Consider the following 23,358-nt stretch of genomic DNA (forward strand, 5'->3'; position numbering starts at 1 on the left):
AGGCATTCTTCCCACAGTGCATTGCTAAAGAACATATCAGATGCAATGTTGATGAGAATTTATGGCCAAACAGACTGCAGCGGATGGATGGCCAGGAAGGTGATGGAGAGAGGGGAGTGACACAGAGTAGTCAGAATGTTACTGTACTGCATTTGTGATGCTTGACTATTTTTTTACCTACTGTAATGTATTTTGTTTTGTTTTTGCAGGTTTTTGTAATTTGTATACATAGTATATTTGATACATTTTCCTTAGTATTTTCTTTTCTTTCTACCTACAGTAATGTGTAAAGATGTACTTGTAAATAAAAATAGTTACAATTTCCTCAGCAGAAAGAGTGCAGTGTGTGTGGTGTGAACATTGTATTCCTTTAGCTAGACCTCTGCCATAAAGACAAAACATCTAAGCATTTTGACTTGCAGTACTTACACAATGCCAAAGGGACAATGCATTTTGGGGGCACTGATGATTTGTGTGAGAAAGGAAATCAGTTTTGACACGTGGGTAAACTGTTTTTGGAGCGATATGAGCAGTGATGAGGATCCATGTAGTTTTGCTGCACCGTCCAGTTTATTTTGACAGATGGACAAAATTAATGAAAATGTGCCAAAGCAATTGAGAAGGATCTATGCCATTTTTATGGTACTGACTATTTATATGGGAGAAAGACTTCATTTTGAAGCAAGAATGAACGTTTTGGGAGACATATGACATTTTGCTGGTTATCTGAAGTGTTGTGAAGAACTGTAAGTCTGTTTGGCCAATTTACCTTTTAGTTATAGGAATGTCATCTCAGTTTCAAGAAATGAGCCAAACCAATTGAGAAAAACTGTAAGCTGTGAGCACCAGATGCAATACGATGTCCACAAGATGCTGTGTGGTGAGCACCAGACGATACGTAGTGAAGACCAGAAACTGTGTGGCAACGTGAACAGTGATATTTTTTTCTTATTAGTATCTGGTGGTCACCACATAGCATCTGATGTGCTTATTACATACATTACATTATATCTGGTGCTCACAACTTCATATCTGGTGCTCACAACATAGTACCTGGTGCTTATCACATTATATCTGGAGTAAGCTACATAGTATGAGATGTGAATAGAATATGGTGATAACCACATTGTATCTGGTGCTCGCTGGTGCTCACCACATAGCATATGGTGCTCACAACATAGTACCTGGTGCCCATCACATTATTGAGTGGTGTTGGCTTCAATAGTAACAGATAATAGTATTAAGTGGTAAGCACATAGCATCTGGTGCTCACCACCTAGTATTTGGTGCTCATCACATTATATCTGGTGTTAGCTATGTAGTACCAGATAGTATTAAGTGGTAAGCACATAGTATTTGGTGCTCACCATATATTATCTGGTGCTCACCACTTACAACATAGTATCTGGTGCTCACCACATAGTATCTGGTGCTCACAACATAGTATCTGGTGCTCACCACATAGTATCTGGTGCTCACAACATAGTACCTGGTGCCCATCACATTATATCTGGCTACAATAGTAACAGATAATAGAAAGTGGTGATAACGCCATAGCATCTGGTGCTCACTGGTGCTTACCACATAGTATCTGGTGCTCACCACTTACAACATGACCTGGTACTCACCACATTATATCTGGTGTTGACTACTTAGTAATAGATAATAGAATGTGGTGATAACCACCTAGTATCTGGTGCTTACTGTTGCTCAGTACATAATATCTGGTGCACTAGATGCTAAGTGCTAATCTGGTGTATCTGGTGCTCACCAATTAGCATCTGATGGTCACCACATAGTACCTGGTGCTCACAAGATTATATCTGGTGTTAGCTATGTAGTACCAAATAGTATTTAGTGGTAAGCACATAGCATCTGGTGCTCACCATCTAGTAATTGGTGCTCACCACATTATATCTGGTGTTAGCTATGTAGAAACAGACAATATTAAGTGGTGAGCACATCTTATCTGGTGCTCACCACATAGTATTTGGTGCTCACCTCATTATATCTGGTGTTAGCTATGTAGTACCAGATAGTATTAAGTGGTAAGCACATAGTATTTGGTGTTCACCATATATTATCTGGTGCTCACCACTTACAACATAGTATCTGGTGCTCACCATATATTTTCTGGTGCTCACACCTTACAACATAGTACCTGGTACTCACCACATTTTATCTAGTGTTAGCTTCTAAGTAACAGAATGATAATAGAATGTGGTCATAACCATTTAGTATCTGGTGTGTCTGGTGCTCACCACTTAGCATCTGATGGTCACTACATAGTGTCTGGTGCTTATTACATGCTACCTGGGGCTCACAATGGAGTATTTGGGATTCACAACTTAGTATCTGGTTCTCACCACATAGAACCTAAGTGGTGGCCACCAGATAATATGTAGCCCGGTGAATAGTGATTATTTCCTATTAATATCTGATGTTAATCACTTAGTATCAGGTTATAATCACTTTTTATAGTTAAATAATAGCTGTTTTTGAAATGTCTTTGAGGCCCAGAGGAGGGAGATGAGTCACTATCTCTTTACACCACAGCAGTAGTTGACAGGAAGTGGAAAAAAACAGTCCTCTGAGATCCAGCCGTGTTAAATAAGGGACAGCGCGGGGAATCGGGGAATACTGCCACTTCATACAGCTTTCCTCACTTATAAAATCACAGCCCTAACCGTCTATATACACTATAAATACACACCTATACACATCCAGCAGCTCACGCACGCCCTCTATCAGCTGTACATCACTGATTTAGCACTTTTACAGGCCTGGCAACACAACCCAACCACTGCGTTGCACTAAAACAGAGCCGGATGTCTTCAGTGTGTGCTGTGATACACCAGGGACGCAGCTAATAAAGCACATCAATATTTATAAATAATAAACAACACTCCCAATCATCAGACCAGGAGCCGTAAGTAATCAGGGCCTAATGCATACTCTGCTAAAACAGCTGCAAAATATATATAAATATTTATGAAGGAACACATAAGGAATCATGTAGTAACTTAAAAGTGTTAAACAAACCAAAACACTCTGAGGCTGGTAACTCCGAGGATACTTTCAACATTGATATAACCTTCATTTTTTCTTAAAGTATTTTTTCTTTACTTAGTTGAGTAGTTTTTGTCATAAAGACGCTGATGCTCTCAAACACATTAAGAGGCAAGAAATTCAAGTAATTAACTCTTGATGAGTTCAGCACAGCTGTTAACTGAAAGTCTGAAATATATATATATATATATATATATATATATATATATATATATATATATATCATTTAGTGCTTTATTATTTTCTACATTCTAGATTAATTTTTAAGACATCAATCTATTATTATGGAACAATAATAATATGGGATTATGTAATAAACCAATTCAGAAGAATGATAATAAATGGTGCTACTTTGGAGAATCTAATGTATGAACTATATTCAGTTTTTTTTAAAACATTTTTTTATTTACTATATGATTCCATATGTGTTTTTGTATATCATAGTTATGATGTCTTTAATAAAGGGTATGTCCAAAAAAACTTTTTTTGTCTGGGAATGTACAGAATATATAGTATACAGCTCTGGAAAAAAAATAATAATAAGAGACCACTTAAAATGATGAGTTTCTTTGATTTTACCAAATTGAAAACCTCTGGAATATAATCAAGAGAAAGATGGATGATCACAAGACATCAAACCAAACTGAACTGCTCGAATTCTTGCACCAGGAGTAAAGCAGCATAAAGTTATCCAAAAGCAGTGTGTAAGACTGGTGCAGGGGTGAAATGCATCAAAACTGTGATTAAAAACCAAACTGTATTTATTCCACCAAATATTGATTTCTGAACTCTTAAAACTTCATAAATATGAACTTGTTTGGTCTAAAAGCTCTGCATCTTTTTTGTTATTTCAGCCATTTTTCATTTTCTGCAAATAAATGCTCTAAATTATAATATTTGTATTTGGAATTTGGGAGAAATGTTGCCTGTAGTTTATAGAATAAAACAACAATGTTCATTTTACTCAAACATAAACCTATAAATAGCAAAATCAGAGAAACTGATTCAGAAACTGAAGTGCTCTCTTATTTTTTTCCAGAGCTGTATAATATACTGTATGTACATGCAATCAGATTTTCTTCAAGGAGAAATATATCAGATATCAGATGCCTCTTAAAGAGGCATTAGAGGAAGCAAAAAAAGATGGTAATTGTTAAGCAAATGATTCATTTTGCTTAATACATGCATGAAAAATCATATTTTGTGTTTGAGGCTACTAATCTGAGGGGAAGCTGTGAAATAAAGTGATTTTCTAATAAAACATGATAAAATAAAAGCCATTACAACAGAAAAGGCCTGCTACTGACGGGAAAACACAGTCTGAGACACACACTGAGACAAGCAAATGAATAAATTAACCAGTGAATTAATGTACAAATAAAAAAAACAGAGCAGGAAAAAAGTATCAACATACAGGAAGACACACTTAATACCCCCAAAAAACAGTTTCTTTTAGGGGTAACAAACTGACGGGAAATAATCCAGTGGGTGTGAAGCAGCTGCCATGCTCTGCTCTGCAAAAGTCCCAGAAAAAAAGAAGCAGCAGCATCCTCCTCCTTCTCCTCCTCCTCCTCTTCTTCCTCTTCCCGTGCTCCTCACGAGACATCCCTACGTCCATCCGTTCACCGACAACCAACAGACGCATCTCCAGAGTCTCTGAAGAAAGACTGCAAGCCGATTGGTCAGGCCTTCCGATTGACAGAAGGAGAGAATAAAAGAAAGAAAAGAAAGAAAAGACAGAAGGCCGGAAAGCAGACATCATCATAAGCAGGGGCTGCATCCAGAAGAGGGCGCTGTGGAGCTTCAGTAATATCCCACAGGCCACTGGAGAGGAGCAGGAAGGCGAGTGTACAGCAGCACAGCGGCCCGAGCCCACAGTCTGAGTCCACCAGCACGCCGGGCTAGTCCCCTTCAGTCTCTGTTAACAAGATAAAAAGATATATTTCATCAGAAACAAACTCATAACATACAGAGTTACGTCTAGAGAGAGAAAAAAACAGACGATTTGGGCTTATCCTGATCACTACTGGTCATTTTTTGCAGAAGCAGTGCTGTACAGCCCAGCTAAAGGCTAAAGGCTAAAGCTGCTGTTTCCATGTGGGTCAGCCAGACGTGACCCTTTTGAAGGTGTAGGAAACCTCAAGTACTCACCGCTCTCTGGCTTCGTCTGTAATTCCTCTAAAAAAAAGACTTCTACATTTAATAGTTACAGAATTCTCTGTGTTTCTGTGTCTTTTTCTATTTGTTATGATGAAATAAAATGTGAATATATATATATATATATTATATAGATTGATGCATTACACACAGAGTAATCTATTTTAAGCGTTCATTTCGTTTAATGTTGATGATAATGGCTTATAGCCAATAATAAAAAAAAACTCCTTGTCTCAGAAAACTAGAATCAATCGGTACTTTTGGCAGTGTGGGCAGGGTGCCAAGTCCTGCTGGCAAATGAAATCCACATCTCCATAAAAGTTGTCCAAAAACATCACTGATTATCAGTAAATTTTGCATTTCATTTGTAAATCAAGGGACGGAAAAGTCTGGAGGAAGAGTGGAGAGACACACAGTCCAAACTGCTTGAGGTCTAGTGTGCAGTTTCCACCAATCAGTGATGGTTTGGAGAGACATGCTAATCATCTGCTAGTGTTGATCCACTGTGTTTTATTATCTTGTTTTCCCACAAAATCTTACAGCACTTCATGCTTTTATGGAGATGCAGATTTCATTTTCCAGCAGGACTTGGCACACTGCCCACACTGTACCAATTGGTTTTATATAATATTTTAATTTTCTGAGACACTGAGTTTTGGGTTTTCATTGGCTGTAAGCCATAATCATCAACAATAAAAGAAAATACATCTATATAATATGTGAGTTTCACATTTTGAACCGGATTACTGAAACAAAGTAACTTTTCAATGATATTCCATTTTTTGGGAATTTTTTACCATTTATGATTATTGACTAAACCCGAGGAGCTTAAATGGCAAAAAAATAAAGGGGAAAAATGGGGATGTTCTAAAACTTTTTACCTGCTTTGTCCCCTCCTTCATCACTCCCTGGTGACCCCAGCTCCTCCGACACCTCCCCTGTTTTAAACACACAAACATCCAGCAAAGAACAGCATCAGCATTCAGTATCAGCAACAAATGTCTCTGTGTTTATTGTACTGTTTTTTAACAATTACTATATAATTTTGTCATTTATACAGATATCAGTGCTGGGAATCATAGCCATGAATATAAATAACGGCCTGCTACCGTTGTGTAGCTGTTTGTCCTCCTGGCTCTGTGGGTTTCCGGCGTGGGGACTTTCCTCCGGGGGGCCGCTCACCCCCCCAGGCTGTGGGTCATCCTGACTCGACCCGGAGCTCTTTGGTTCTGCCTGCTGTGTCTCTGACTCCGGGTGTCCCTCGTGTCCCGCTGCTGCCGCCGCCTCCAGCTGAGCCTTCTCCTCCGCCTCCCGCTTAACCTTCTCCTCCATCTCTGAGATACAGAGAGAGAGAGAGAGAAGAGAGAGAGAGAGAGAGAGAGAGAGAGAGAATGAGAGAGAGAGAGAGAGAGAGAGAGAGAGAGAGAGAGAGAAGAGAGAGAGAGAGAGAAAATGCTGTTAAATCACAGCATTAAAACAGGTGGCTTTAAGCTAAGCTACAAGTTTTTGGAATACTTTTTACAAGTATTCCCAATAAAGGGGTGCACTGAAGTACCAATAATCACCTATAATCTTTCAAGCCTCATTAATGGGTCCAAAAATACCTTTCTCACAATTATATTGTCGCACAAAAACCTTGTTTTTCTCAATTTTTGCAGTTTTTTTATAATTTTCTTTTTTTTTTTATTGTTTCCTTTATTTTTGTTCTTACTGTTATTACTAAAAAACTAAAATGTCTAAAGGCATGAAGAAAAAACATTCAAAAATAGAGTTCCAAAAAAAAGTTTTTTATTTCTTAATAAATATTATGTTTAATACTTCAAGCCTTATACCTCATTTCCCCACCTTTTCTGTTACCCAAAAAAACCTTGTATCTTAATTCTTGCAGTTTTTACTAATTTTTTCATAATTCTCTTTTGGTTTTATTGTTTTCCTTTTGTTTTATTATTGTTATTACTATAAACCAACATTTCCTAAATCACAAAGAAAAAGCATGCAAAAATAAAGTTATTTATTTCTTTATTAATGTTATGTTTAATACTTCAAGCCTCAGTTATGGGTCTAAAAATCATTTTCACGCCTTTTCTGTTGCATAAAAACCCATGTATCTTCAAATTTGCCATATTTGGTTTTATTATTTTTTTCTTATTAATTGTTTTTGATTATACTTTATTGTTTTATTTTTTGTTTTATTATTGTCATTGCTATAAACCAACATTTTCTAAACCATGCAGATAAAGCATACAAACATAAAGCTATTTATTTCTTAATTAATATTATGTTTAATTTTGAATATTTATTTTTTTATTCATTGTTTTTGTTTATACTTTATTGTTTTAATTTTTGTTTTATTATTGTCATTGCTATAAACCAACATTTTCTAAACCATTAAGATAAAGCATACAAACATAAAGCTATTTATTTCTTAATTAATATCATATTTAATACTTTAAGCCTCAGTAATGGGTTCAAAAATCATTTTTCCACCTTTGTTGTTGCACAAAAACCATGTCCATTTTCAAATTCATTTTTTTCCATTAATTGCTTTTGTTTATACTCTATTGTTTTATAATAGTTTAGGTATGGTTATTACTATAAAGCAATGTTTCTACAAACAAGTGATTAAATCAAAGCATAAAAATAAAACATACAAAATTAATATTATTTATTTGTTACTTTAATATTGCAATAAAGCATTAATAGGTCCAAAAATACATTTCCCCACAGATGTATCATGTAATATCAATCATTTTTGCTAACATCTTGAATAATTTCTATTGTTGTACTGTTCTATTGTTTTCCTTTTGATTTACCAATAATGTGCAATATCACTATTCACTATTTATTTGCTATTTATTACTGTTAGTATATGTGTAATAACATCGGTCTTTTTTTTTATTCTTAGTTTTTCTAGATCTATATTTTCTGGTATTGCTGTCTTTTATTTCTTGTATATATATATATATATTTTTTTTTTTTTTTCATTTATCTTACATATAGTTATACTTATTACTATTTTTATAATAAGACGAAATTAACATTATTTATTTATTAGACGTATGGTCAAAATCACCTACAATAATTGAGTCCTCAATAATGGGTCTTTGCACTGTTGCACTAAAATATGTATCTCCATTTTTGCTTTCTATCAAAAGTTCATGATGAATGGACCAATAGAAAAGCTCCACACCTTTGTCAGCTCGAGCCTTCCACCTCTCCCGGTTCAGGTAGACCTGCTCGTTCCAGATGGCCTTGAAGTGCTTGATGTCGACGGCCATGAGGTTGTGGGTGGCGCTGGACTCCGAGGCGGAGCTGTTCATGCTGCTGCGCTTCCCCTCCCCTGTGATGCTGCTCAGACTAAAGAGACACAGCAGAACTTCAGTTACGTTCAGGTACAGCCTCTGTTATAGCATTCAGTATCAATCAGAGCGTGTGCTGATAATACTACTGTACAACATCATAAAACACACAGTATAACACATTCATACAGACACACACTGTAATGAAGAGAGTGGAAGGTATGGAGTAATGTGGGATGATTGAGGAGGATTATTACTGAGAGGGCACTTCACTGTGCCTCATATTCTAATCGCATACGTTACAAACACATATGTGTATATATTAGGGGTGTCACGATTGTCTAAATCCTCGATTCGATTTTATTTCCGATTTTAGGGTCACGATTCAATTCGATTCTTAATTTTTCTTTTTTCTTTTTTTTTACAGCAGAGAGGCCTATGCCAGTTTTAGATTAGTCTATGGTCAGTCATTGGTTTGATTCATCAAATTTACAATATCTTATTTCAAAAGGTGGGCTCGATATAAGTGATGCAAAGTGATACAAGTGATCAGTAATACACCACATTAGACACTAATGCTCAAATTTAAATAATTTAATTAAGATATATATGTAATGCCGTCTAGTGGCTTTTTTTGGTAGCAGCAGTGTGCACTATTAAAACAGCAATGTGCAACATAACAAAATAAATAATAAAAAAATACAGGAACAGTCATGTACAAAATAATAGAACAATTAGAGCCTTAATAAACTGAACTCTATCCTACTATAACAATTAAACATGAAAAATAAGACTTTAAGACTTTTTCAGTCCCTGAGAATGACAAGTTTTTTTCTTTAATAAAGATATATTATTAACTTTATCTGCGAGAAAGATGCTCCTTAAGCTATCAAAACTATTAACATATTTGAGGCTAGACAAAACAACTGTTATTTTTATATTTTCAAGTTTTTCTTTAAGAAGATGAGAATGTCCACATTCTCTGGAGAAAGGGCTGCTCTTTGAGCAGTCACAATGTCCGCGGCGTCGGCTACAGTGTGCTGCTCCATTTGCGTAGCTTAGAGGGAGGGATCGTCAATCCTCTTTTTGACTTCGATGCTCAAGACCATGACATAATTTTGATCGAATTGTGACCTCTGGAATATAATCAAGAGGAAGATGGATGATCACAAACCATCAAACCACCAAACTGAACTGATTGAATTTTTGCACCAGGAGTAAAGCAGCATAAAGTTATCCAAAAGCAGTGTGTAAGACTGGTGGAGGAGAACATGCCAAGATGCATAAAAACTGGGTTATTCCACCAAATATTGATTTCTGAACGTTAATTTTAAGAACGAATGTTCTGAACGAATGAATGTTAAGAACTTGAACTAATTTTCTGCAAATAAATGTTCTAAATGACAATATTTTTATTTGTAATTTGGAAGAAATGTTGTCCGTAGTTTATAGAATAAAACAGAACAGAGAGAGTCTGCACAAGAAAGAAGGAGAGAGACCGACAGACAAAAAAAGAGAGCAAGAGTGCAAAAGCAAATGAGAAAGAAAGGATGAGAGAGCATGTGCACTCAAGAGAACGAGAGAGAGAAAAAAGAGGGAAAGACAGACAGAGAGTGTCTGCATGGGAAAGAGAGAGAGAGAGAGAGAGGGAGAGATCAACAGACAAAAAGAGAGAGCAAGAGTGCAAGAGCAAATGAGAGAGAAAGAAAAAGATGTGTGCTTGAGAGAAAGAGAGAAACAGAAGGTGAGGGTGAGAGAGACAGTGACAAAGAAAGAGTGAGAGCCTTCACGAGAGATAAAGTGATAGAAGATGCGAGAGAGAGTGTGTAAAACAAAAAGAAATAAAAAAATATATAGGAAAATTTTGATAAAATAAAAAATACAAAAAAGAGAGAGTGTGAGAAAGAGCAAAGCAGAAAAAGAATGAGAAAGAGAGAAAGAGAGACAGAGACAGAGAGAGACAGAGAGAGTCTGTATAAGAGAGACCAGCAGACAAAAAGAGAGCACGAGAGTGCAAGAGCAAATGAGAAAGAAAGAAAGACAGAAAGATAGAAAGAAAGGATGAGAGAGCATGTGCACTCAAGAGAACGAGAGAGAGAGACAGAGCGAGAGGCAAATCTGCATGAGATAGAGAGAAAGACAGAGACCGACAGACAAAAAGAGAGGGCAAGAGTGCAAGAGCAAATTAAAAAGAAAGAAAGAAAGAAAGAAAGAAAGCATTTACCCTCAGGAGAACAAGTGAGAGAGAAAAAGAAGGTAAAGGTGAGAGAGACAGTGACAAAGAACGAGTGAGAGCTTTTACAAAAGAAAAGCGATAGGAGATCCAAAAGATAGTGTATGAAACAGAATAAAGAAATAAAGACATATAGGAATATTTAGATAAAATAAGAAATACAGAAAAGAGAGAGAGTGTGCAAGAGTCCAGAAAACAGAGCATGGAAAAAGAAAGAGAGAGAGACAAAGAGACAGAGAGACATAAAAGGAGAGCAAACGCAAATGAGAGAGAAATAAAGAAAGGATGAGAGATCATTTGCACTCAAGAATAGAGAGAGAGAAAGAAAGAGAGAGAGATGGACCAACAGACATGAGAAAAAAAAAGAAAGATGTGTGCTCGATAGAAAGAGAGAAACAGAAGGTGAAGGTGAGAGAGACAGTGACAAAGAAAGAGTGAGAGCCTTCATAAGAGATAAAGCGATAGAAAATGCGAGTGAGTGAAATTAGAGAGAGAGAAATGAACTAAGTTGAGTTAACTCAAAAAACACTAACTAATGAGTTACTTTATTATTTTTAACCATCAATATATCACACAAATCAAAGTTGGACTAGATTTAATATCTCAAAAATTGAGTTAAACTCAAACAATTGGCTGGATTAGTTAACAAAAACTAATTCAATTACATCAAAAGTTGACTTTCTAATGTTTTTCGAGGTTCAACTCTATATGTATTGATAATTAAAGTAAAAAATGTAATTTATAAGATTTTTTAGGATGAGTTTGGAGATTTTTTTAATGAACTAAGTTGAGTTAAGTCAAATAAACGCTCTGTAATGAGCTACTTTATTATTTTAAATCATCAATAGATCACACACAGTTCAATTCTCAATGGATACTCAATGGATAAACTCTGGATTGTTAACGAAAACTAATGCAATTATATTAGAAGTTTAATTAATAATGCTTTTACCTAAGGTTCAACTCTATACGTACTGTTAATCAAACTGAGCTGCAAAGACAAAAAAGTTGAGTTAACTCAAATAAACGCTCTGTAATGAGTTACTTTATTATTTTAAATCATCAACAGATCACACAAATCAAAGCAGGACTTTATGTATTTTTGATCAAACTGAAATGCAGAAGTAAAGGAGTTGAGTTAACTCAAATAAACGCTCTGTAAAGAAAGAAAGAAAGAAAGAAAGAAAGAAAGAAAGAAAGAAAGAAAGAAAGAAAGAAAGCATTTAGCCTCAGGAGAACAAGTGAGAGAGAAAAAGAAGGTAAAGGTGAGAGAGACAGTGACAAAGAACGAGTGAGAGCTTTTACAAAAGAAAAGCGATAGGAGATCCAAAAGATAGTGTATGAAACAGAATAAAGAAATAAAGACATATAGGAATATTTAGATTAAATAAGAAATACAGAAAAGAGAGAGAGTGTGCAAGAGTCCAGAAAACAGAGCATGGAAAAAGAAAGAGAGAGAGACAAAGAGACAGAGAGACATAAAAGGAGTGCAAACGCAAATGAGAGAGAAATAAAGAAAGGATGAGAGATCATTTGCACTCAAGAATAGAGAGAGAGAAAGAAAGAGAGAGAGATGGACCAACAGACATGAGAAAAAAAAAGAAAGATGTGTGCTCGATAGAAAGAGAGAAACAGAAGGTGAGGGTGAGAGAGACAGTGACAAAGAAAGAGTGAGAGCCTTCATAAGAGATAAAGCGATAGAAAATGTGAGTGAGTGAAATTAGAGAGAGAGAAATTTATTATAGAAAAAAATGATAGAAAAGAAAAGTAGACAAGTGAGATAAAATAAGAAATACAATACAGAAAGAGAGTGTTGAGTCAGGCCTGCAGGGCTGTGAGTTACTGCATGTTCAGGCTGGATATTAAGCAAATGAAGGGTCTCTCTGAGAGCTCAGCGCCGTCTGCACTACTTCCTATGGGGTAAGAGTGTGCAGGGTGTCTCAGCGAGCTACTTTTAGACGCTCAGAATCGTCTTGGGTGAAGAACCGCAGTTAAAATAGCTCAGCGAAAGCTCAGCAGCTGCTAAAGAAGACTGTTACCAGCTGATACTGCTCTCAGTACTACAAAAGACAATGTGAAACTGAAAGAAATGTAAAGTCTGACCAACAAAACATTAGAAAGTGATTAATTTCAGAGCGTTTTTTGAGTTAACTCAATTTACTTGAGTTAGAAGTTCTCCTCCTAACTCCTAACATTTTATAACTTCTTCTTGAATTGGTCAACAATGCAAATTGAGTTGAGCCTCAAAAAGATTAGTAAATGAAAGGGATGCAACGGTGCAGTGTTGCCACGGTTTGGTTCGTATCGTGGTTCTTGGGCCACGGTATCAGTTCGGTTTCGATATATATCAATATTAAAGCTTAGATTCTCTGCCCGAACCTGAAAAATAGTCTGTGACATAGGCATCTGTTTTTTAATGCATATTTGATCATTTTGGTGAAAATGAGTGAAACCTGTAAAGTTTATTGAGTTTTTGACTTTGTTTATGTGTTTCTCAGATTGATCTCTCTGATGTGATGTATTAATTTTAGAATTAAAACTAACTGAATAGGAGGAGAAAAAGTGAAAACAAAATAAGATTAAACAATAATGAAAACTTCAAAACTATTATAACCTTAAGCAACAAATCAAACAGTTTTTAAAAAATTCATGTTATAAAAAAAAAAAAGTTATAATCACGCAGTTCTGGGCGCACGTGAGCTTGAGTCCGCGCTGGACTTGCGGCGTTTAGCTGTTTGTATTAAATAATAGGTCTATGCTTCTTCAGTGTTGCAGAGTTAATTAACATAATTCTGAACAGATTTCGCTCATTCAAACGGCCCGAAAACAGCCAGTTTATAGGGCGGGTCGGGCTCGGGATCATAATGTAGAGAAGGAGGAGCACTCACTGCAACTACCAATCACCACCCCCCAACAGCACATGCTCAGCAGCCCCTCCCCCTGGCCATTCAGTACCAGAGCGCTCGTTCGCTCTGTTAGTGCTGCACCGAAATACCGCGCTCCGAACAGGCCGAACCAAGCGGTTCGATAAAATACAGAGAACCGTTGCATCCCTAGTAAATGAGTACATTTGGGTCTGTGGCTCCTCCCCCTCAACTTATATGACACCTCCAGATTGGGAGACTTTTGACAATTGAACGTTAAGGCTTTGATGGGTTTGAACCCGAAATCTCCTCACATTTGATGATGAGCAGCAGTTAGACCGTAGGGCCGGTCTAGAGATGTTTAATTTATAAAGAATACATAAAAAAGTAAGCGCAGTTCTGAGTAAATGTATCTATTATTTATTAAAAAAAGGAAACTACACTGTTTCCTTTGTTCTATGATTCTGCCAAATGTAGTGTTCATAGCTTGAGAAATGTGACCTGTAGAGAAGTTTTTTTTTAACACTTTTTTTTAACACTTATGGACATTTCAGTGCAGAAAGTTCACCTCTATATGCCTTGTTGCTTAAACTAAGATGCAAAAGAGAAGTAAAAACATTAGGATGAGTTTTGAATGAGATTTTTTGAATGAACTAAGTTGAGTTAACTCAAAAAACACTAACTAATGAGTTACTTTATTATTTTTAACCATCAATAGATCACACAAATCAAAGTTGGACTAGATTTAATATCTCAAACATTGAGTTAAACTCAAACAATTGGCTGGATTAGTTAACAAAAACTAATTCAATTACATCAAAAGTTGACTTTCTAATGTTTTTCGAGGTTCAACTCTATATGTATTGATAATTAAAGTAAAAAATGTAATTTATAAGATTTTTTTAGGATGAGTTTGGAGATTTTTTTAATGAACTAAGTTGAGTTAAGTCAAATAAACGCTCTGAAACTGAAATGCAGAAGCAAAGGAGTTGAGTTAACTCAAATAAACGCTCTGTAATCAGTTCCTTTATCAGTTTAAACTGGCCTGACTTTACATTTCTTTAGTAATACAGTACAATGCAATGTATTACGCAAATCTATTCAAGACTTCTGAACAGTTTAACACGGGTCGAGGCACGCGAGCGATCTTATTAAGCTCGAGTCAGCTACGATACAGCAGATTCTGCTGAATAGATTCTGAATTAGGAGAGTGATTATGCACGCTAGTCCCATTGTTTAATCAGCACAAATCTGCATTGTAATTCCAGCAGGCGCTATGTGGAATCAGCAGGCGGTCAGTGCGGCTCGTGGTCCGGCGGTGCAGCTGGTTTGTGATTAGCCCTTTGGCTGGTATATATCTGAGCGGCTGTGATTGTATCGCAGTGTGTGCTCTCTCTGTGCTGAAATGTATTAAAGATGCCAGACCGGAAGCTGCCCTTAACGAAGGTCGAATGCGTTCAATCAACGGCTTCCAGTCGTTCTGTCTGACGAGCCGTAACGTAAACGTGTCGAGCGACGCTCTCAGTAATATCAGTCAAACGGGACCAAAAACTTCAGACCTTGACCTGCGAAAGTTGGCCAGGCCCGAGTGGGCCGCCTCGTCGATCAGAGGGGTCACGATCTTCTCCGTCATGTCCGTGAGAACGGTGAAGGTGGGAACCACGATGAAGTCGATGAAGCCTGGATTAGGAGACATAATACAAATAATCAGAGCTTTTTCTATTTTTCTTTTTTATCAGAGTAAATTCTCTTAATTAATCACGGGTGTTTTGGGCGTATCAGTGTGTCACATGCCTCACATTACCTTTAAGAGGCAGGGGGTAAGAGCACTGGGAGCACCTATAGGAATGGACTCTAATCATTGACTGTTGTCAGGGTTTTAATCAGTCAGTGGAGCACCTGTGTTTTCCACCACCAAAATATATAGAAACACGCCAGAAATTTACCTGAACTCACCTCACTTCCAGACCACCACACCCATCAGCGTAGATTTATTCCTAAACTATGACGTTAATTAATAGGGTGTAAGGTAGCAGTCCTGATGAGTGCCAGTTTCATCATTATAATCTTTTTGATGGTCTTTGCGGTGACTGCACTTACGGATACTTTCAAAGTTCTTGAAACAGAAATTAGTGTTAACTGACCTTTTCTTAAAGTGATTTATTTTCTTTACGTAGTCGAGTAGTTCTTCTCATAATCTGGATTAGAACATTACTCAAATAGAGCTATTCACCGTATACCTGTAACTCTACCTCTTTACAACTTTACAACTGAAGGGTAAGAAATTCAAAGTGCAAATAGACACCCTCTAATATGTCTTAATTTTTAAATCTGATATGTGTTCTATGTTCTATAAATAAAATACAGGCCTATGAGACTTTTACAATGTAGATACACAATTATAAAGTAGGCACTAAAGTATTTTTTATGTGTTTTATTCAACATTTGTGTCAGAAATAATATATAGTTTGCTGTGATCACTATTTACAATGACCTTTTTAACTTATCTAAGATACATGAGGCATTCAGACCGCTTAATTTTCGTTCTATGAAAATTGAGTGCGAAACATGAACTGAAAACTTCTGAAGGAGAATTTTGAATGTTACTGAGCTAAAGCTCTAATGTATGTAAATGTAATCACATCAGCTATCAAATATACTTATTTTCAATTGAGCTTAACTCCTGATAAGGCACAGTTTAATCTGATATATTAGCTAAATAATATACAGCTATGAACAAACGCTGTCTCTGCTGCTGCTTCATGCTGTTTACACACTAAGAGCTCAGTATGTACAGCGTTCACTGCTCGAAGCCAGGTTTCTCTGCGTTTACTACATCTGTGCTGCATGTCCCATTGAAAACACTGTGTTTGAAAGCACAGAAGCAAATGTTCAGGGTTCTGTGTTAAAGCAGCTTCACACTGCACAGACATACAGATGTACACCCTGAAACACAGAATCTTCTCACTATATTTACTTTCTTGCTCCTGTGCCAGACAGCTCTGACCAATCAGAGGAGACGATGTGCTCGCGTGGTTTATTGGTGCACATTTTAGTGTGTTTAGGTTTTTATGCCTGTGTGAAACCAAACCAAACAGAGGGAGAAACGCTCCAAATAAACAAACTCATCAACTGATCCGGATCGTAGAAACTATAACACTAACTACAGGTGTGAAAACGCTCTTTTATACTCAGATAATTAAGTTCTAATTCCGAAATCCTTACAACCAAGCTGAGATGTTTATAATAAAGTCAAAAAATAATGTTTTCTCTATCAAATTTATCATGCATTCTTTATTCCAGCTTTATTCCCACGTTGGCTTTATCTCCCCTCAAACATACAAGTATATATTTAGTATTTTAATTGACACCACTAATATAAATAGAACTGCATTTACTTTTTTTTTACATTCATTCTTTTATTTATATTTAAATATCCTCCATAAAAACTTGCGTCTTAAGAAGAATAAGTGTGATTAACTTCAGATATATGAATATATCATATTCATACATATGAATAACGTATTAAATGTTTTAATCGATTGACACCACTAGTTTTATTAGATGCTGTTGTGTGTGGGTGTGTGTGTGTGTGTGGGTGTGTTTCTGATGCTATATTCTGATGGTGTGTTTTGTGTTAGTCAGAATGAGATCGTGAGCTACTGGTGGTCTGAGGTGTGTATTTAAGGTTTGACGGATGCAGAGGCAGATTTTAATAGTGATAACGCTGCTCACCGATCTGGGACTGGGCCACCATGGTGGACTTGCGGTCACACAGTGGTGAGAAGGGCAGTCCAAGCTCCGCCTCCTTATCGCCCTGAAAAAAACAGATTAAAAACAGATAAGGAGATTAACTGAGTGGAACAGATTCTGAATCATATCATATCATATCATATTACTGTATTATATCATGTAATAGAGATGCAGCATATCATGAGTTGTTGAGTTATACACTGTAAACCTGAATAAGACGAATTTACTTAATTAATTTATTCATAACTGCACTATCACACTCACACACACGCTTACAGACACAAACATACTTTTCGCCCATTCACACCACTATACACATATCACACACACACCACGACCTCCACACACTGATACATACATCCAACAAACACACACTAAGAACACTCACACACATGCATGCTTTAAATACACACAAACCTGCTCATAAACACACACACACATACATACTTTTAACTCATTCACACCACTATACACATATCACACACACCTACACACATATACACACACAAATACATATCCGTGCTTATACACTCAGAAACCTACAGGCATCACACACACACAACTACACACAACACACCTGTTCACACAGACCTGCCAACAACAGACGCATATTTCACATTCATTCACAACACAACACACACACCTATACACTAGATCCACATTCACCACACACACACACATTTCACATATGCACATCCATCCACGACACTATACACATATCACACACACACACACACACACACACACACACTAAAATAGGCCTCACCACCACACAAACATATATACACTTAGCATACACACAAATACACACATTTCACATACGTACATCCGTCCACAACACTATACACATATCACACACACACACACACACACACACACTAAAATAGGTCTCACCACCACAGAGACACACACAGACACACATAAACCTATACACTCAGAGACACATAGCCACCATACACACACTAAAATAGATCCACACACACACACACATAAACCTATACACCCAGAGACACATAGCCACCAAACACACACTAAAATAGATCCACACACACACACACACACACACACACACACAGACCTATACACTCAGAGACACATAGCCACCAAACACACTGAAACAGAGATACACACACACACACACACAAACCTATACACTCAGAGACACATAGCCACCAAACACACTGAAACAGAGATACACACACACACACACACAAACCTATACACTCAGAGACACATAGCCACAATACACACACTAAAATAGATCCACACACACACACACACACACACACACACACATAGACCTATACACTCAGAGACACATAGCCACCAAACACACACTGAAACAGAGATACACACACACACACACACAAACCTATACACTCAGAGACACATAGCCACCAAACACACACTGAAACAGAGATACACACACACACACACACAAACCTATACACTCAGAGACACATAGCCACAATACACACACTAAAATAGATCCACACACACACACACACACACATAGACCTATACACTCAGAGACACATAGCCACCAAACACACACTGAAACAGAGATACACACACACACACACACACACAGACCTATACACTCAGAGACCTACAGCCACCATACATACACTAAAACAGACACACACACACACACACACACACACACACACACACACACACACACACACACACACACACACACATAAACCTATACACCCAGAGACACATAGCCACCAAACACACTGAAACAGAGATACACACACACACACACACACACACACACATAGACCTATACACTCAGAGACACATAGCCACCAAACACACACTAAAATAGATCCACACACACACACACACACACACACACATAGACCTATACACTCAGAGACACATAGCCACCATACACACACTAAAACAGACAGACAGACAGACAGACACACACAAACACACACACACATAGACCTATACACTCAGAGACACATAGCCACCATACACACACTAAAACAGACACACACACACACACACACACATAGACCTATACACTCAGAGACACATAGCCACCATACACACACTAAAACAGACACACACACACACACACACACACACATAGACCTATACACTCAGAGACACATAGCCACCATACATACACTGAAACAGACCCACACACACAATGTACACTTAAAATAGATACACACACGCGCAGATGTGTGCAGCTGGAGGAGCAGTGAGTGAGAGAGAGAGAGAGACAGTTTCACTTTTACTGAGCGCTAAAAGCCACAGAGCTCAGAGTTCACTAAGCCCAGCAGCAGAGAGGCAGCGGTGGGGTTTCTTACACCATATCAGCAGCTCCCCCACGCAGGACACTTCCTGACTCAGCTCACACCCTCAGAACAACACACACTGCACACACACACACACACACACACACACACACACACTGCACACATTTCTAATCTTTCTGAATTAAACATACATGTTCATTTAAGACCTGCATATGCTCATATGTGTCAATACAACCCTTATATATATATATATATATAGTAGCTGCTTTTTTATTTTTTCATCTTAGCAATGACTTCATTTCTGCATGTCTTTACCTGTCAGACCTTTAATTCTTCCCTTCACTGCTGAAACTGAGACTAAGTGTTTTTTTTGTGTATTTGTTCATAATAAATTCATTATATTTAAGTTAAAATATACATTTTAATTGTTGGGTTTTCACTCATTCATGTTACTGTAACACATTACCCTAATCATCTGAAACATCTGAAACATTCTACAACAGGAAGTCACATCTACAACAGGAAGTGACATCAGCTGGTTCTTCTGAAGACCAAAATTAAGTTCAATCTCAACACTCAGTCCTGTTACCTAAATTAATTCTTAGATCTTATTTTTTTTTATGCAGATTTTGGGAAAATCAATAGAATGTGCTCAGTGTCCTCATGCTATTAGCATAGCTGTCATTTAGCTATTTCTTTAAATGTTAAAAATAATTTCATTTCTATGCTAAAAACTCACTCCTGTTACTTTCATTTCTGTTAATTAAAACATAAAAAGTAACAGGAGTGAGTGGTAGCAACAGGAGTGAGTTCCAGTAACAGGAGTGATTTTTTTTTGTCATAAATATCAATTATTTGACCCTTCAGTCAAGCATTTGTTTAAAATGCATCAAGAGCCACCATATTCAGGGTAATGTCAGCATACCACCAAGAAGGACCAACCACATCCAACAGGATTAACTGTGGACGCTGTAAGAGGAAGCTGTCTGAAAGGGATGTTCGGGTGCTAACCCGGATTGTATCCAAAAAACATAAAACCACGGCTGATCAAATCACGCAGAATTCAATGTGCACCTCAACTCTCCTGTTTCCACCAGAACTGTCCGTCACCACAATAAATTATTGTGCTCTAAAACCAGGTGTTTCATTTTCATTGTCCAACCCCTGTATACACAGAAACACACCTGTAGGAAGAACTCCTCCAGTAGTGAGGCGGTCCAGCGGTGGTGGAGCTCCCAGTTCTTTGCCGGGTGGCTGATATCGGCCGTGTGCAGCAGCAGAGACAGCGCTTTGGACTTGTCAATTCTGTGCAAAAAGCAAAACAAACACCATATAAACCGAGTCTGAATAAACCCGTACACGCCTTCACACCAGCGCGTGCATGTGTGTGTTTGTGATCAAATAAGCTTCTCTTCTGACAGGTAATTGAAAAAAGCACAACATTCCCTTCAGAAACGCCGGCCTGCTCTACCATTTGTTACATGTCTCAGTGTTATGGCCTCTGGCTTTTCTCATTTCACTCCTGTCTCCTTTTATTTATTCCTGTTAAAACAGAACTGACTCCCAGAACAGGAAATATCAATATGCAATTTTACCCCACGTTTTTCTTCCCGTTCAATACGTCACCTGTTTGTGGCTTTGCTTTTTTACGCGTGTTGTGCTCCTTTAAAACTGTCTGCTGTGTGAAATATCAGGTTGATTATTTGTGCCAGAGAAAATTACAGAGGTAATGAAGAAAAGAAAAGAGAACAGAAGAGAAAGAGAGCAGGAGAGAAGAGTAAACATAGTAAAAGGAGAAAAAAGGAGAGAATAAAAGGATAAGGGCCCTATTGTACAAAGCTCAATGCTATTTTATACCCAATCAAAAATAGCGTCGAAGTTTTGGAATAAATCTACACTGGAGTGTTTCTATCTTGGCTGCAAAAAACCCAGGTGCGCCACTGACTGATTAAAACCCTGACAACAGTCAGCCAATGCACACTGCACGCCCTCAGCACATGTATATCCCCGCTCATTAAACACACACACACACACACATGGACAGCTTTTACATCAACAATAAACAGAATAAAGTATAAAATATCATTGCTGTTCCCTTAAATGAGCTGCTGGTGTATCTTCACAGTATGAACACGCAGCTCAGTATCCTCTGCTGAGACATGCAGAAGTCCTTCGCTGTTAAGATACGAACATGCAAAAGTCAGAGCTCACCTGTTTCTTAAAGGGAATGACAACTAGCACACTGATTGGTTTATTTCCAGTTATCGAGCCGAGCAATGTGTATTCTTTGTGCCCTAATGATACTAAAGACACACCAACACGCCCTAAGTCCAGCTGTGCAATCCGCACTTGACTGGTGCACTATAGATTGCTAAAATAGAGCCCATTAAAAAAAAGAAGAAAAGAGATGAGTACAAAAAACAGGAGAAGAGACAAGATGAGACAAAAGGAGAAAATATAAGGGGAGGGGGGTAAGAAGAAAAAATAGAAAAGGAAAGAAAATAAATAAAATAAATAAAAGATAAAAACAAGAGAAAGAGAAGACAGGAGATGAGATGACAAAAAAACAAGAAGACAAGAAGATGAGACGATTGGGGACGACTTGAGACAAGTCGAGACGAAAAGACGAGACGACACAAGACGAGACCAGACAAGACCACATGAGACCAGATGAGAAAATATTGGGAAGGGGCAAAAGAAAAGAGAAAACAGGAGAAGAGAAGAGAAGAGAACAGAAGAGAAGGGAGAGGAGATAAGAAGAAAATAGAAAAATAAAGAAAAACAGATAAAGAGAAGAGAAAAAGAGAAGAAAGAGAAAAAAGGAGATGAGACCACACAAAACAAGAAGACAAGACAATGGGAGACGACGTGAGACAAGACAAGATGAGAAGATGAGACGACCCAAGACGAGACCAGACGATACTAGACAAAACCACATAAGACCAGATGAGAACATATTAGACAGGGGAGATAAAGAAGAGAAAACAGGAGATGAGAAGAAAGGAGCAGAGAACAGAAGTGAAAATGGGAATAAGGGAATATAGAAGTAAGAGATTAAAAGAAGATCAGGAGAAGAAAAGAGACGATGGTGTAGATTTTTCCTCACCCTTCCGGCTGATGTAGGAGGCTAGAAATGCTGTAGGAATGGATTTACATTAAACTCAACCCCTTAAAATTTCTACATTTAACCAATTACAGACTAATTAAGCTAGAAAGCTAGTTTAGTACGTGAATAGTTAACTGACTGAGCTCACTTATAGCAAATTAATCTAAATTAAATTTACCTGAATTTGAGGTTTTAACTGGAAAAATCAAGAGACCACTTCAGTTTCTGAATCAGTTTCTCTGATTTTGCTATTATGGGTATGTGTTTGAGTAAAATGAACATTGTAGTTTTATTCTATAAACTACAGACAACATTTCTCCCAAATTCAAAATAAAAATATTGTCATTTAAAGCATTTTAAAGCAGTTTTTGTGCATCTTGGCATCATGTTCTCCTCCACCATTCTTACACACTGCTTTTGGATAACTTTATGCTGCTTTACTCCTGGTGCAAAAATTCAAGCAGTTCAGTTTGGTTTGATGGCTTGTGATCATCCATCTTCCTCTTGATTATATTCCAGAGGATTACAATTTGGTAAAATCAAAGAAACTCATATTTTTTAAGTGGTCTTTTTTCTTTTCCAGGGCTGTATAACACTA

General features: G+C 37.3%; 1 protein-coding gene and 1 long non-coding RNA gene across 10 annotated transcripts in view; both read right to left on the reverse strand.

The window, feature by feature from the left end:
* Window positions 1–832: 832 nt before the first annotated feature.
* On the reverse strand, window positions 833–3,050 carry LOC125801066 (uncharacterized). The gene is made up of 2 exons (XR_007438560.1): window positions 1,490–3,050; window positions 833–1,447 (listed from the first exon to the last, which is right to left on the reverse strand). It is a non-coding gene; the product is annotated as an uncharacterized LOC125801066 (long non-coding RNA).
* Window positions 3,051–3,274: 224 nt separating this feature from the next.
* pde1cb (phosphodiesterase 1C, calmodulin-dependent b) overlaps window positions 3,275–23,358 on the reverse strand; it is a 175,854-nt gene continuing 155,770 nt past the window's right edge. For 5 of the 9 annotated variants that reach the window (XM_049476576.1, XM_049476572.1, XM_049476574.1 and 2 more), the window contains 8 exons: window positions 22,761–22,790; window positions 20,839–20,959; window positions 17,358–17,439; window positions 15,182–15,302; window positions 8,417–8,583; window positions 6,336–6,560; window positions 6,108–6,164; window positions 3,275–4,987 (listed from right to left, as the gene is read on the reverse strand). In XM_049476576.1, coding sequence (XP_049332533.1) covers window positions 4,971–4,987; window positions 6,108–6,164; window positions 6,336–6,560; window positions 8,417–8,583; window positions 15,182–15,302; window positions 17,358–17,439; window positions 20,839–20,959; window positions 22,761–22,790 — 820 coding nt within the window. In that variant the 3' untranslated portion in view covers window positions 3,275–4,970. The remainder of the gene's footprint in view (window positions 4,988–6,107; window positions 6,165–6,335; window positions 6,561–8,416; window positions 8,584–15,181; window positions 15,303–17,357; window positions 17,440–20,838; window positions 20,960–22,760; window positions 22,791–23,358) is intronic. The other 4 variants (XM_049476575.1, XM_049476577.1, XM_049476571.1 and 1 more) reach the window with 2 other exon arrangements.

This window comes from Astyanax mexicanus, chromosome 4 (assembly GCF_023375975.1).
Source record: "Astyanax mexicanus isolate ESR-SI-001 chromosome 4, AstMex3_surface, whole genome shotgun sequence".
Taxonomy (NCBI): Eukaryota; Metazoa; Chordata; class Actinopteri; order Characiformes; family Acestrorhamphidae; genus Astyanax; species Astyanax mexicanus.